The following is a 15588-nucleotide window of genomic DNA, read 5'->3' on the forward strand; positions in this document are numbered from 1 at the left end:
AGGAGGAGAGAAACATGTAGGCCCATGAACAAGCAGACATACAACAACGGCCCTTTGGTTTCTTCAACTGGCATTTATTCCTGCCTTACAGTCCTTCCTGTAAATGCCATATTACTCTTCCTGACGGTCTATGTTGTAGAGCAGCGTTCCCCAGCCTTCTGTCCTCCAGATGTTTTGGACTGCAAGTTCCATCACTGTAGCTGGGGTTGACTGGACTTGTAGTCCAAAACATCTGGAGAGCACCAGGTTGAGGAACACTACTGTAAGGTAACAAACATAGCAGTGCACCTTTTCACCATAGCAAATGAGGCTCTGTTTAGTTTGAAGAAGCACAGTGGATTAACAGGGTGAAGCACAGCAAACAGGGCCATTCTGTTCGATCCTCATAACCAGTTTGTGAGGTAGGCTGGGCTGAGAAAGTATGGCTGGCCAGAGATCATGCAGTGAGCTTCTTGGGTGAGCAAGGATTTGAACAGTCCAAGTCATGTATTCTGTCTCCTACACCACACTGAATTTCATACAGTCACAGAAATCAATTTAGCATCCAAAAATATAAACTACTAGGCAGGGGGAAATAAAGAAACCATGCTGAGTCTTGGATCTCTTAGTGTGTACTTAGGTAACAAGGCAGCCATAAATCTTTCAGGTCAAAGTAAAATATACTTATGTGGCAAAACAAACAATTATATCTTTTCAGATGAAATTAGATTAAATATCTGCAGGACTAGAAACTTATTACTAGCTGAAAGATTCATAAGTCTCACTGAGTGTTACTCTATAGGGATGAAGCGTGGCAAGCCATTGCTGCTCTTTTAATTGGGGAAGGAAGTTGAAGGGAATGACGTTTTGGATAACTGGGCATTTTAAGGGCAAGATGTACTTTCATTTGCATTACAGAAGTCAAATGGGACTCCTAAAAAAGCAGGACCACCCATTCACTAGACTTTCACAGATTAACCCATGTAATCACTTTTTGCAAACTGCTTAGAGGTTTTATTTACAGTTAAGCAGGATACAAATCTTAGTAAAGAAAAGAAGAGAAAAACAGAGAGTAGGTGTACCATATGTGCAAATGTACCATTGGTCTCACCTGAAAGGTGATTTTCATAGGAGTGGGCCATCACCGTGGGAAATAGTTCCACCTATCGTGCGAAGGCAAGAATGTTTTTGAAGTCAAGACTAGGGACGTCATGCCCCTCCCACTCTCCAGTTCATTCGTAGCGAGTCTAAAAAGAGATATCTAAAAATACAAGAACAAGGCCAACAGGCCCGCCAGGAAAATAACATAATAGTCACATGCATAACAACATGACTCTAACATAACTACATAACATAACAGAACTAAAAGTCTTGACTTCACTCTTACATTTAAATATAATAGCGTAACAATAACATGTAACCCATTGATAAAATGTCTAGTCATCCTCCAACTGGGAGGGTCGTGATGGCCCACTCCTATGAAAATCACCTTTCAGGTGAGACCAATGGTACATTTTCCATAGGAGGTGGGCCATCACCGTGGGATGTACCAAAGCAACCCATATAGGGAGGGACCACCCACATGTTAATCCTCATTAAGAACCTGTTGCAACACTCGTCTGCCAAAAGATGCATCAGCAGAGGCATAACGATCAATTTTATAATGCCTTATGAACGAGTGTGGGGTAGACCAGACTGCAGCCCTACAAATATCGGCAACAGGAGCATTAGTGGCAAAAGCAGCCGAGGTGGCAGCTGACCTGGTAGAATGAGCCGTTATACTAGCTGGAACTGACAGCTTCAGGGACTCATATGCTAAAGTAATGCATGCCCTTAACCAACGGGATAAGGTAGGATTGGATACTTTATGCCCCATAGACCTTGGATGAAAGGATACAAACAGAAACTCCGTTCGTCGAATCTCTTGGGTCCTAGACAGGTAGGTCTTGAGAGCCCTCCGGACATCCAACGAATGCCAAGCCTTCTCGAGAGGATGGGTAGGATTCGGGCAAAAGGAAGGCAAAACAATGTCCTGGTTGCAATGAAAAACTGAATCGACCTTGGACGAAAGGAAGGGTCAGTCTTCAGCACAACAGAGTCCTTATGGAAGACGCAGAGGTGTCTAGCAGAAGACAATGCGCCCAACTCCGAAACGCGTCTGGCAGATGTGATTGCGATCAGAAACAGGACCTTGAAGGACAATATACGTAGGGGCACAGTCCTGATGGGTTCAAACGAAGGACGTTGCAAAGCCTGCAGAACTTTCGGCAAACTCCATGAGGGGAACCGATGGACAACAGCCGGAGAGCGTAGGGCGACTCCCCTCAAAAAACGTTTGATGAACGGATGTGAGGAAATATGATCTCCAGGAGAGGACACTGAGAGAATGGATGACAGAGTAGACGCATGTCGACGTAGAGTGTTGGGTCGAAGTCCCATCATAAAGCCACTATGGAGAAATTGGAGCACCTGGTGCACATTGGCCTGGGATGGATCGTGGTGGTGGGACTGACACCACTTGGAGAAAGCCACCCAGGTATGTTGATAAATGCGAGTGGTAGATGGTCTTCTCGAGGCCAAAATAATATCAATCACAGCGTCAGACAGTCCAGCTGACCTCAAGTGTCTCCGTTCAAACGCCACGCTGTTAGGTTGAGCCAAGTAGGGTCCTGGTGCAGTACTGGACCCTGGGATAGGAGGTCTGGCGTTACTGGAAGTGTCCAAGGATCCATCATTGACATTGCCAGAAGATCTGAGAACCACGGACGGCGTGGCCAAAATGGTGCTATCAGAACCAGCTGTGCCCTTTCGGTTCGCGCCTTCCTCAAGGTTTTGGCTAACAATGGTATGGGAGGAAAGGCGTACAATAGACCATCTGGCCACGGTGTTGTCAGAGCATCCACTGCTTCTGCTGTTGAGTCCAGGTATCGGGCAAAGTACCTTGGAAGCTGGCAATTGTGACTGGAAGCAAACAGGTCGACTGAGAGGGCGCCGAACCGACACTGAAGACGATGGAAAATGGCTGGATGAAGTTTCCATTCTCCCGGGAAGACCTGTTGTCTGCTGAGCCAGTCTGCTGTCACTTTCCAAATCCCTCTGAGGTGCTCTGCTTTCAGGGATTGTAGATGTTGTTCTGCCCAGACAAAGATGAGGGAGGCTAAGTCCTGCAGAGGACGAGACCTGGTGCCCCCCTGTCTGTTCAAATGTGATTTTACACACGTGTTGTCTGTTCGAATGAGCACATGATGCAAAGGGAACAGAGACTGAAAATGACATAGAGCCAAGTGGACAGCCTTTAGTTCCAGCCAGTTGATGCTTCGAGATTGCTCTGCGTTGGGCCAACCCCCCTGAACGTACTGGGAGTTGCAGTGGGCTCCCCAACCTATGAGGCTGGCGTCTGTGGTCACGACGGTTCTGCAGGGTTCTCTGAACGACGTGCCCTTGGAGAGATGTTGAACCTTGGTCCACCAGCGGAAGGAGAGGCGCAGAGCGGGGCTCAAACGAACTTTGCGATGGTTGGAGCTGGCAATGTCTTTTTGAAAAGGCAACAGAGTCCACTGAAGGGGCCGAGTGTGGGCTCGAGCCCAGGGCACAATGTGGATTGTGGAGATAAACATCCCGAGCGCTCTGGCGAGAAGCATGACGTCTGCGGATGTTTGTTGCATCAGGGACCTTGCGATGCTTGTGATGGCAGTGATGCGATCTGGAGCCAGGAAGACCATTGCCTGCAGCGTGTCCAACATTGCCCCAAGGTGTAGTAGGCATTGGGTTGGTTGGAGATGGCTTTTGTCGAAGTTGACAAGCCAGCCGTAGGTCTGCAAAACATTGAGGGTGATCATTAAATGATGATGAGCCAGCTCTTCAGACTTGGACCGTATCAGCAGATCATCCAAATATGGGTAGATATGAACCCCTTGGGTCCGAAGGTAAGCCACTAGGATGAGTAGCACCTTGGTAAATACTCTTGGAACAGAGGAGAGGCCAAATGGCATCGCTCTATATTGAAAATGTTGGTGGCCAAAGGCAAACCGAAGAAACTTTCTGTGGGCTATGCAAATGGGCACATGGAGATACGCTTCCTTAAGGTCGATAGAAGCCAGGAAGTCTCCTTCATGCAGACTCTCGGTAATGGAATGGAGAGATTCCATTTTGAACCTGCGGTATGTTACAAAACGGTTTACAAACTTGAGGTCCAATACCGCCCTCCAAGATAAATCTCGTTTTGGCACAGCAAATAGGAGGGAGTACACCCCTTCCGACCTCTCAGTTGTGGGAACTGGCTCTATTGCCGCTATGTCCAAGAGGTGATGTATAGCTGTCTGCATGATGTTGTGCCTGGCTGGTGTCCTTGGGCAAGGAGACGGATGGAATCTGTCTGATGGGGTTGCCCAGAACTCTATGGTATAGCCGTAAGTGAAAAGGTCCCTGATCCAGGAGACCGTAGTAAGGCGCAGCCATCGATCTCCAAAATTAAGTAATCTGCCACCTATGGGGAGGGCGTTAATACTACTTGTGTAGGCGAGGGCCTCCCCTATATGAGGACGATGAGTTGCCCCTGCGCCCTTGGTACTGACCTCTGCCCTGGAAGCGTCGGTTCCAGGAGCCCCTGAATGCGTTGGAGTCATAGGGTCTGAAGTCGCGGCCTCGTCCTCCTGGCCGCGTTCCTCGAAAGGACTGGTTAGAACGAAAGGAGGGAAATCGCCTGAAGAGCTTGTGGTCGCTGTTCTTGACTGTGGCCAGAACCGGTTTTTGGGCGTCTTTTGGATCAACCAGAACTGCCTTTAGAGCTTCCTCGCCGAAGAGTAGAGATCCGGAGTAAGGAGCCTTGGACAGGTTCAGTCTGGCCGCTGAATCAGCTTGCCAGTGGCGAAGCCAGAGGGTGCGACGAGCGACTATTTGAGTCGTCATGGCTCGTGCCCCTAATTGAGTGGCATCCAAAGTGGCATCGGCCACAAAAGCTGCTGTCTTACGTAATTTCGATAGTGCTCTTCTGAAGGCGACAGGATCAGGGTTAGCATCCTCTAGAAGGTCATCCATCCACATCATAGAGGCTCTGGAGAATATGGAGGCTGAAGCGGAGGCACGCATGGCTAAGGCAGTGGCCTCGTGATTCTTGCGGAGGGCGAAGTCTATTCGTCGCTCAGTAGTATCTTTTAGGTGGGATTCCCCTTCCCTGGGCAAAAGAGATCTTGAAACGAGACGAGCAACTGGTTCATCTATGCCAGGGACATCTAACTTGGTGGCAAAGTCTGGGGCTAGGGCGTACAATCTGTCAGCCAGGTTCTTGAAGCGTCGGGCTTTGAGTGGATGAGCCCATTCTTTGGAGGCTAATTTGGCAATTGGGTCCGGCACCGGGATGTAGTGTTCAGTAGGTGCAGGGGATTTGAGGACCTTGGCCCCTTTGATAGCTGGGGCGGACGAAGTTGAAGGCGCAGTCTGGAGACCAAGGGTATGAAGTACCCTACGTGCTAGCGGTTGATAATCTGAGGTATCGAACAAGCGATACGAAGTATCCTCCTCATGATCTGAATAGTCGCTCCAGTCGTCTCCTTCAACATGGTCAGTGAAAGTTGACTCCTCCGCATACGAGGCTTCATCCGTACATCTGCCTCTGGCTACATCAAAGGGATCTGGTGAACAGGAAGGATGAGCTTCATGGAACGCACGTTGGTCCATGTTGAGTGGGGGTATGGCAGGAGCTTGTGGTAGTGACTGCATTCGTGTGAAAAAAGCCAGCATGGCTTGGAGTTGGGAGAGGAAATCAGGAGACAGCTGCAGACCAGATGTGGGAGATATATGTGCCTGGTGAACTAATGGAACAGAAGTTTGAGGCGGTAAACCAGAGGTAGGTTCGTTAGGCGAACAGTGAGTGGGAAAGCCAACAAACTCTTCCTCGTCAGAGGCAGTAGTAGGAGAATAGAAAATGTCACTTATGTGTGTCTGTGCTGTGGCGTTGGTTGGCACAGAGACATAACGAGGGCGCTTTGGTTTACTATGGCTGGAAAGATGTTTTGTCTTAGCCAGTGCTTTGGCATGTCTGGTCTTAGACGTGTTAGGATGTTGTGGCTTGGCTGATTGTGGCATGTCTGGCTGATCTGGCACCATGTGTGTTGATGGTGACATGCCTGGCTGTTCTGCCATCTTATATAAACCTGGGTGCAGTACACTGCCACGGAGGGGGCAGGATGTAAAGACCCGAACTGGCACAGCGTACTACCACGGAGGGGGTAGGATACACTGGCAGATGGCGAAATGCACTGCCACAGAGGGGGCAGAATGCACTGAGGTATCAGCGTTAATATAATATAGGCTGTTTTAGAGTTGGCACACTCAGATTAGTGCTGTAGGCTGGGTTTTTGGCTTGTTCACGGCCCCAGAGGGGGCAGGATATACAATGTAAATCAGATTTAATACAAGTCAGCCACTGATATTAAAGCTCCAGCCTTGATAATGTAATCCAGCCACTAGGATTAAAGCTCCAGCCTTGATAATGTAATCCAGCCACTAGGATTAAAGCTCCAGCCTTGATAATTCAATCCAGCCCACTAGGATTGGAGCTCCAGCCTTGATAATATAATTCAGCCACAAGGATTACAGCCACAGTAAAAATGTGTGTAAATCAGCCTTGTGTAAGTTTGTCAGCAGCACATATACACAAACATACAGATAGATAGCCTGCAGGGGAGGTATCCGATGCTTAATAAATGGTAACAAAAAAGGCAGGAATTTTGAATTTCAAAAAAAAAAATGGCGCCCGGAAAAACGGGCAGGAAAAAACGATCAAAAGGGGGCTGAGGGAGAAGGAGCAATGGCGGCCGTCGGAAGCGAACTGGGGGAAGGGCTGCCCAGCACGGACTCGCCGAAAGCCGCAGTAGCGGCTCTGGAAAAACTCTGGAAGAAGCAGGTAGAGGAAAAAACGGCAGCCGCCGCAGAGAGAGCCGCCGTCGCGGTCTGTAAAGCCCTTCGCAGTGGGATTTAAGCCACGTAGCGAGGGCGATCTGAGGTAAAGGAGTAACGGCGGGAGCCGCAGCTGCAAGCTCCCGCTGAGATCAGATCAGCCGCAGCCACGGCAACGATCGGGGGGGAGGGAGGGGGATTCCCCTTCCCTCACAAGCGATCAAAAGCGATCAAAAAGAGAACCGCAGCCGTGGTCACTGAGGGAGCCCCCTGGCTACGGATACGACAGAGCCGGGGGGGGGAGGGGGCTTGAAACTGCCAAAACAAAGAGAGCCGCAGCCGCGGTCTCAGAGGGAGCCCCCAGTCAAGGAAATAAAAGAAATTAAATAGCTCTGAGGAAAGGGGGAAGAGAGCCGCAGCCGCGGTCTCTGAGGGGATCCTCAGTAGGCTAGACACAAAAAACGGAAAAAAGGCTTTAAAGAGAAATAGACAAACAAATACGAGACTTAGCTAAATGCTACGTGAAATTCCAATCTTGTTCGTACGAAGGCAAGAATGAACTGGAGAGTGGGAGGGGCATGACGTCCCTAGTCTTGACTTCAAAAACATTCTTGCCTTCGCACGATAGGTGGAACTATTTCCCACGGTGATGGCCCACCTCCTATGGAAAATGGGTCTGCATAACCCAAGCAAGAAAGCCAAACCACATGTGATAGGGTAACACACACCCTGATCAATCTGAAAGTGGAAAAGGGTGATGATACCTTTCTGATCACTTAAATGCTGAGCATGAGCCCATAAAAGTTTTGTTGTGTAACTCTGCACTAACTGGTTGTCTTCCGTCTACCTGGACAGTTTCCAATATGCCAGGGAAAGAAAGGAGGAGAACCCAGGATGTTACGCAGAAGGGGGGTGGGAAAATATTCATGACCCCCGTGAGTCATATCCTGGGTGCCAAAATACAGAAATCACGTAGGAAATTGTGCCAATGTCTATCTGCCATGTAACTGCAAAGAGGTAGAGGTGCTGGCTTGTTAACTCATGTTAAGAAAGAGAGATGTGCATGACCCCATTACCTGCAAACTTCACTGCTGTGATGGAAGACGAATGTTCATCCAGGGTCTGTTGCAGGCTATAATCCTTCCCTGCATCCAAAACATGAATCAGTCTGTCCCGACTGGCTGACGCTAGAAGCTTCAACCCTGTTATTAAGGCATGAAAGGGCAAAATTCTTACTGAAAAATGGACTGTTCCTTCAGCTGCACATTTAAAAAAACATTTTCTTAAGATGGATTTCAGAAGGACTGCAATACATTCTGATATGGTGGAGCTTTCTCCATGTTTCATTGTGCAATTATTTATTTATTATTTGATTTATATCCTGGCCTTCCTCCTAGCAGAAGACCAGGGTGGCATTCATTCATTCATTCATTCATTCATTCATTCATTCATTCATTCATTCATTCATTCATTCATTCATTAAAAGGAACAATGGCCTAATCAGAATATGAAGGTCTCCTTCATATTTTGTACCTGGTGTCATATGACCTCTGCTAAGAGAGGTAGAGAACATAGCTGGAATCAAGAGAGTACAATTGGTTCATCTCAAAACACCAACAAACAAGCAAACCAAGAGAGAGCCAGGACTGAGCCCATCTTACCTGTCTCAGGTTTAGAGTACTCAAGGCAGAGGATTTCAGAATCATGGGCTTCTACCTTCAGCATTTCCTTCAGGGATTTCAACTCAAAGATCCTGAGAAAGGCACAGTCAGATGGTCAAAAAGAACTTTGTAGTGCTATTACAAAAGGCCATGCACCTCCAAAACTGGGGGGGGGGGAACCGTACCTGAGAGTGCCAATCCTATCCCCTGATGCCAGGTGCTCCCCAGTAGGGCTCACACACACTGTACGGATTCCCACTTTTGCATCTAGGGCCTGCGTGTCAGCCTTGTCAGCACCTCCAGCAGTGTTGTATTCTGTGTCCAGGAGGGCCTGAGTGTTTTCATCTACATAGATAATTTTCATCAGGTCCTGATGAAAACAAAAAACCCAAGAGGTTCGATATGTTATGGTTTATCTATATACTGCATTTTAGCCCAAAAGCATTCAAAAGTGCACATCATATTAATTCAATAAAAGTACAATAAATCAATCATTAAAGCAATGCAAGACAGCAAAATCACAAAATACCTTAAACAGCAAACTGGCCAAAATAAGATGGTTATCGATTAATCTAGGGCTGCCTCATTCAACCCATATGAAGGAAAGTAATGAAAGCAAAGGTAAGCACAGAATAAAAACAGCACTGATGACTAATACATTATTCTGTACGAGGCTATTAGGAGGAGGAGGAGGAGGAGGATGGTGATCATGATGATGAACGACAATGACAACAACACCACAAGGATGGTGCTGCAGGGGAGCTCCCATCAGTTATATTTTTTGTTGCAATGAAAGAAGATTCAGTTCATAGCAAATTTCTGCACAAGGCTTTGAAATGCAGAGTAGTAAACAGAGTTGGAAGAACAGAGTTGGAGATCATTTACGTCAACAGTGGCTAACCTGTGGCCCTCCAGATGTTGCTGAACTACAAGTCCCATCATCCCTGACCACTGGCCATGCTGACTGGGGCTGGTGGTAGTTTGGAGTCCTACAACAGGAGGGCCCCAGGTTAAATGGCCCCAGGTTTAGAAACAGCCACAAGGTTATTCTGGAATATTACAGAGAGGCAAAGTTTTGGAGCCAGCCAGTCCTAACATAGTATGACGTTCTTTTCCTTCAGCCCCGTTTTACCAGTAAATTAATAGCAACTGCATGAACAGATAGTACCATTTTCAGTGCTGTAGTTCCCAAGTGCAATTCAGCACCCAATAGCTCAAAGCATTACAGGGGAAATGGATATGGAGGAGGGAGAGGACAAAACCAGTAGCCTCATTTATTTATTTATTTATTTATACCCCTCCTTTCTTTTCATGAGAGAAACCCAAGGCAGCTTACATATGGTTCCTAGGCAGTCTCCCATCCAGGCACTGGCCAGACCTGACCCTGCTGGGTGCTGGCCTCATGTGCCTTCAGACCATAGCCTGGGACCAGTATCTGATGCAGCTAGCTCTGGCAGAACCATAAATCAACAACCCAGTCTGGTGTTCCCTATAGGAATGCAGGGATGGGGGGCAGAAGGTAGATTGGAATCCACTGGTAGATCTCTGGCTGATTTGCAGCAGAGTGGAAAAGATTTCTGAGAGCCATTAGTTATAACAAAACTTTTCCCAGTTAAAAAACCTGGCTGCTGAAATGAAGGAAGCTGACCAGGAGCAGACATTTGCGTGAAAGGATTGTGAGCTCAGGTTAGTTTCGATACTTGAAGCAAATTCCACAGTTGAGAATGTGCTCACAGGCACCCTGTTCTTTCATTCTTTTCATTCTGTTCTTTCATGATATACCTTTAGCACCTGGCTCTGGTTGGTAGATCTGGGGGTTCCAGTAAAAAACAAAGTAGATCAGACAAGGCTGAAGTCTGCCCACCCCTAAGAATGCGTCCAAGAGCCAAAACAGATTAAAAGGATAATTCCACTTATACATGGGCAGCTGATTATACTATTTTCACTTTAAACATATACATACATAGAGAGATAACTAACAACAAAGCTGACACGTACATGCAGTTGCAGAGGGCCACTCAACACCTAACTGTGAACACCTCTTATTTTGTGAGGGGTGCACAAAAACCAGGTATATGTTCTGCAGGCTGCAGTCGCAGAGGTAGGTTATACTTGTTGAGGCATCCAGCATCTTGGGGGCTAGTACTCACATAGTCAACAAGCAGGAAAAAAGTGTGTGTGTGTGGGGGGGAGAACCTGAAGCATCAGCACAGGGCACAACTAAGAAACAAAATCTAAGGCTGCTTTCACAAGTGAAAGTTAACTCAGCTGTTGAGTTTAAGAACTGCACTGCCTAGAGTGAATGTTCACTGTGAAACTGGCTGCTTTGCTCTTTTTTGTATTTTGCTAACAACATTTATGTGTGATGAATTCCAGGCCCAAAGATGTTCTTACATTGCTCAGAATGTTCCGATGCAGAGCAACGCCGTGGATGTTTGAGCTCTCGGTGTTCCAGAGGCGGATGGTGTTATCAGAAGAGCAGGTGATGAAAGAGTTTGGGGGCAAGCAAGACTGATTGTTATCCTTCACCTCAGGGTACACCTGAATGCAGGTAAACAAAGCAACATAAGAAAGATCACCTATATTTGACAGTAAAAAGGGGGGGGGGAAGCAATCCATTCACATCAAATTTAGGGTGGCTAAATTCCAAACAGAACAAGGCCCCTTACTATTAGGTTGAAGATGTAATTTTTGGCAGGTACAGACTTTTTTCACCCCACAAACCAAGCTACTTTTGCCAAAATGTCCTGTTCTACATAATTATTAAGGTACATGAAGCCTGGCCATCCACATTGGAAGCTGGTCTCCCTAGGCACACCTTCAGTTCAATTTATATAAACTAACATGGCTGCAAAATGATGGTAGGGTGCCCTTTAAATAAGAATCCTACTGTTACATAATACTCCAAATGCTCTTTTCCCATGCAAGTAGAAAGGAGCATGTATCTCTAAACATTCTTGTACACACCAGCTGGGAGCAGCACTCTGCTGTTGCTGTGATCTTTTTGCCACTGTAGTAATTACTGAAACTAGTACTACAAAAGAGAGGCGATCTGAAATGTCTCATACCATTCCTTTCATTTCCTAATTAATCCCCAAGGAGAAAGTTTCTGGGCACAGAGAAGAGCAGGCCTGTTAACTAAGGTATTCAGAACACTGGTACATTGGGAAATTTTGAGTTATAGCCTGATTTGAGAAGATGGCAACAGAAAAAACAAGCACTAATCAGAGGAAATAAGCAACATGTAGGATCCCAAAAAAACCAAAGAAATGAAGCTGAGCACTTTCATGTGGCAAGCTGCAGCTGCAACACATTCCCCTCTTGTATCTTCATGCACACACTTGATATTTGAAGATTGAAAGAAACTACATGGTCTTTGTGACCACACTGACTTTGATTAGAGGCAAAAAATTAGGACATATGTAGCCAAGGAGGTGCCCTCCAGGTGTTGCTGGACTACAACTCCCAACATTCCCAAAGCATTGGCCATGCTGGCTGAGGCCAATACGAGCCTTAATTCAACAACGACTGGTGGGCACCATGTTGGCTACCCCTGGATTAGGGAGTCATCCAATTCATATATTTCCAGATAAGACTTCACTTGAAGTGGGAGCAGATGTTAAATCATTGACAGAAGATGTCTGAGCTTGGCCCCTGTTTTCACCTCGTACATTCCCATTTTCAGCTGTCTGAATAGGAAGCGGAGTATGATTTTTTCCTACCTCTTGTTCCCCCCTGCACAATTAAGTCTCCATTCCCACAGGTTCAAGCAGTTATCACTGCATATGCAAAATAACGCTTCTTCCTACAGCCTGAACCCAAACAAGCAGGGGGAAACTCATTAGCAAAAGAGAAAGAAGATTGCTTGGGGACTCTTGAATGACCATCTTGAATTACCATCTTAATTTTAAAACACTCCAGTTATGTAACCAGAGAACAGTGAGACAGAGAAACCCTCTTATTGCTAGAGTGCAAACACGGCTCCCTTGACCCTTTACTGCAACCCTCATTAATCCTTAGTTACCTCAACGTTCCAAACACAAGAGGAGTGGTACAAGGCAGAATAAACCTTGCCCACTTTCTTGGGGTCCTTAACATCCCATACATACAAGCTGTGGTCATTGTAAACACACGAGAGCCACTGGTTATTGGGATCAAAAGTCAAGGCAATGGTGTCTGGATACTTGGCATTGGTCACATTAGAGAAGAGCTGGCTGTGAACAAAGATAAGACAATGGTTAATTATTGAATTGTTGATTTATGAATAAGGTGGTAGAAAAGGGAACTGACAAAGTATAATCAGGACTGGGCAAGAAGTTTGCTTGTTCTGCCAGCCACCACCATCTACTCCAGCCTTTCCCAACCTGGTGCCCTCCATGTATTTTGAACTACAAGTCCCATCAGCCCGAACCAGCATAACTTGTAGTCCAAAATATGGAGGGAACCAGGTTAGGGAAGGCTGACTTCTACATTTATGATATAGTTACTTACACATTTACAGTGTTCTTTCCAGTGTTCAGAAATGCTTCATACACATTATCTTGTTGCAATCTTTCTTAAGAACCCTGTAACCCAGGTCAGTTTTGTTATCATATTTCAATGGGGTGAGCAACTGAGACAGAGTGGCTTGCCTGAGGGCTAACATCAAGCTCATGACAGAGTTGACACACAAACCAGGAACTCTCACCTCTGTCCCTGTGGTCAAAAGCCTTAAAATCCTGAAGTTCTACACAAATTTTTGACCTGATAGGCATTATGTTGCTCTTTAGTAATATGATGGCAATACTTTATACTGGAGCCTTATTGTAGAAATGTATGAGCTTTCAAATTATGTTGAGTGGTGTTAAAGGCCTGATAAAAAGTTCTGCATGTAATAGTTGCATAATAGTCCAAAGACAGAAGATGTACCAATAATAAAAATAAAAAAATCTCTTAAAAAGTTTTTGTATGTCCAACTGAATATTTGAATCAACCTCATTGTCCACTACAATAGCTTTCTCCCACCTGGTACCCTCCATATGCTACTTCCACTGATGGGGCAGGTGTTTTTCAGACAGTCTGAAAAACACTGTTCTTTAATCTTGGGTGCCGATATTGTTGGACGACAACTCCAATCATCCCCAGATAGCATGGTCATTGGTCAGGGATGATGGGAGTTGGGTCCCCAGATGTTGATGGACTACAAGGTTGAAGAACACTGGTCTAAAACATTTGGAGGGCACCAGGTTGGAGGAGGGTGGTCTACGGCATAAAAAGGAGCACTCAGGAACAAAAACATCAATTCTTATAATCCTAGTGATTTTTATTCCACTCGGGGGACACATTCCTGAAAGCAAAGAAAGCGCAGAACCTCTCTCAGCCTGTCTTGCATTTTCAATCTGTCATAAGTAAGACCAACCCTATCTTACAGGATGAGAGAGAAAGAGAGAGTGTAAAGAAATAATTCATCAAGAAAATTTGAAGCATGGTGGGGGAAGCCTTTTTTTACAGGAAAAAACAGTGCTATCGGTAAGCTTCCATCAGCTCAAGGATTTCTCCTTGTGCAATAGAACAAGCTCCCCCTGCGCACCCCATAAATCTGTTATTTTCCACATTTTGGGATGGTGTGGGTTGCACAAGGGAAGAGGAGGGGAAAATCCCATTGCACTAACATTCATTCTTGTGTTAGTGCAAAAAGGTAATTGGATACTGCCCATAAATTTGGAGACAATTGGAATATATACAATAATCAAATCTAAGCTTATTTCACTGCTTTAACATAAAAAACACCATTTATTAAGTTAGCATATAATAATGTACTATTTGGCATATTTATGAAAATTTACAGAGCAGTGTTTAATTAGAACTTCCAACTACTTCCTTCTATGGGTCTTGGTCCCTTCACACAAGTCTTCAGATTTTCCCTCTGAGGCTGTGATACCCACAATAGATTTTGCAAGTTCTGCCATAACTTTCTGATCTTTTTGTCCTCCAGCAAGACAAATAACGAAGCTGCTTGTTTGCCAATCTGTATGGATGGGTGTCTTTGTTGCTATCGTTTTAGGGGAGAGGTAATAAGGTGACCACAAGGAAGAATGCAGGTCAAAAGAACAGCCATTGCAAGATACTTGCTTCTAGTGCAGGTGTGGGGAACCTTTGATCCTCCAGATGTTGCTGAACTACAGCTCCCATCATCCCTGGCCATTGGCCATGCTGGCTGGGGCTGATGGGAGCTGTGGTTCAGCAACTTCTGGAGGGCCAAAGGTTCCCCATTCCTGTTCTAGTGCCTCCAAACTAGATTAAAGGTCGCTAGAAGAAGAGAAGCAGCCATTCACAAGCAACAAAAGGTTCTCTATCGCTCTCTTATGAATACGGCTCTTGGATTTGAATGCTGTACATGTCTACAGCATACACAGGAATTATCACTCTCCAAATGCTGTGGATTGTCTTTTATCAAAATCATCACAATACACATGTTGATTGAGAAAATATTATCTCTGAAATATTTCACTCACTCCAAAAGAGAAAATATTTCATAGGAGTTTTTCCACTGGAAACTGGGAGGAGAGAGAATGTGTGTTTTTCCCCTCCTAGCTTTTCACGCACGTGTGTGAGCTTACAAACTAATCTATGCAAGCTACTAGCCCACACATACTTACGTCAATCATTTGTGGCACATCAACAGCCTAAAAGAAAAACTGAACCAGCTCTTTCCAGGTCACAGAAACCTCCCTACCTCGTCACCTGAAAGCTGCCATCATTTTTATTCCCCAGATATGGCATATACGGTATTCTCCTTGCCTCGCCCCTTTACACTGCTCCCTCTGCTGGCACTCCATTGTCAACATTTAGTCTGCAAGCTAAACTACAGGGTAGGAACTTCTCTTTACCTTAAGTTACTCTGTAAAAAGTGTCACTTTATGGCAATGACACTATATTATAAAAAAACACCCTTATTTCAAAGTGGCTTTGCCAGAGGCAAACATGCTGTGAGGAAAAATAGGAAAAATGACAGACCAGGAGACTGGGCAAGGGAGAGACCTCTAAACTCTAAATAAAGTTACAAGTCCAC

General features: G+C 45.7%; 1 protein-coding gene across 10 annotated transcripts in view; it reads right to left on the minus strand.

The window, feature by feature from the left end:
• MAPKBP1 (mitogen-activated protein kinase binding protein 1) overlaps positions 1 to 15588 on the minus strand; it is a 175541-nt gene that overhangs the window by 40963 nt on the left and 118990 nt on the right. For 9 of the 10 annotated variants that reach the window (XM_061611352.1, XM_061611351.1, XM_061611358.1 and 6 more), the window contains 5 exons: positions 12562 to 12751; positions 10932 to 11078; positions 8723 to 8907; positions 8538 to 8629; positions 7953 to 8078 (listed from right to left, as the gene is read on the minus strand). In XM_061611352.1, the coding sequence (XP_061467336.1) occupies positions 7953 to 8078; positions 8538 to 8629; positions 8723 to 8907; positions 10932 to 11078; positions 12562 to 12751 (740 nt within the window). Of the gene's footprint in view, positions 1 to 4; positions 3795 to 4553; positions 5610 to 7952; positions 8079 to 8537; positions 8630 to 8722; positions 8908 to 10931; positions 11079 to 12561; positions 12752 to 15588 lie in introns of those variants that run through there. The other variant, XM_061611357.1, reaches the window with a different exon arrangement.

This window comes from Rhineura floridana, chromosome 2, assembly GCF_030035675.1.
Source record: "Rhineura floridana isolate rRhiFlo1 chromosome 2, rRhiFlo1.hap2, whole genome shotgun sequence".
Lineage (NCBI taxonomy): Eukaryota > Metazoa > Chordata > Lepidosauria > Squamata > Rhineuridae > Rhineura > Rhineura floridana.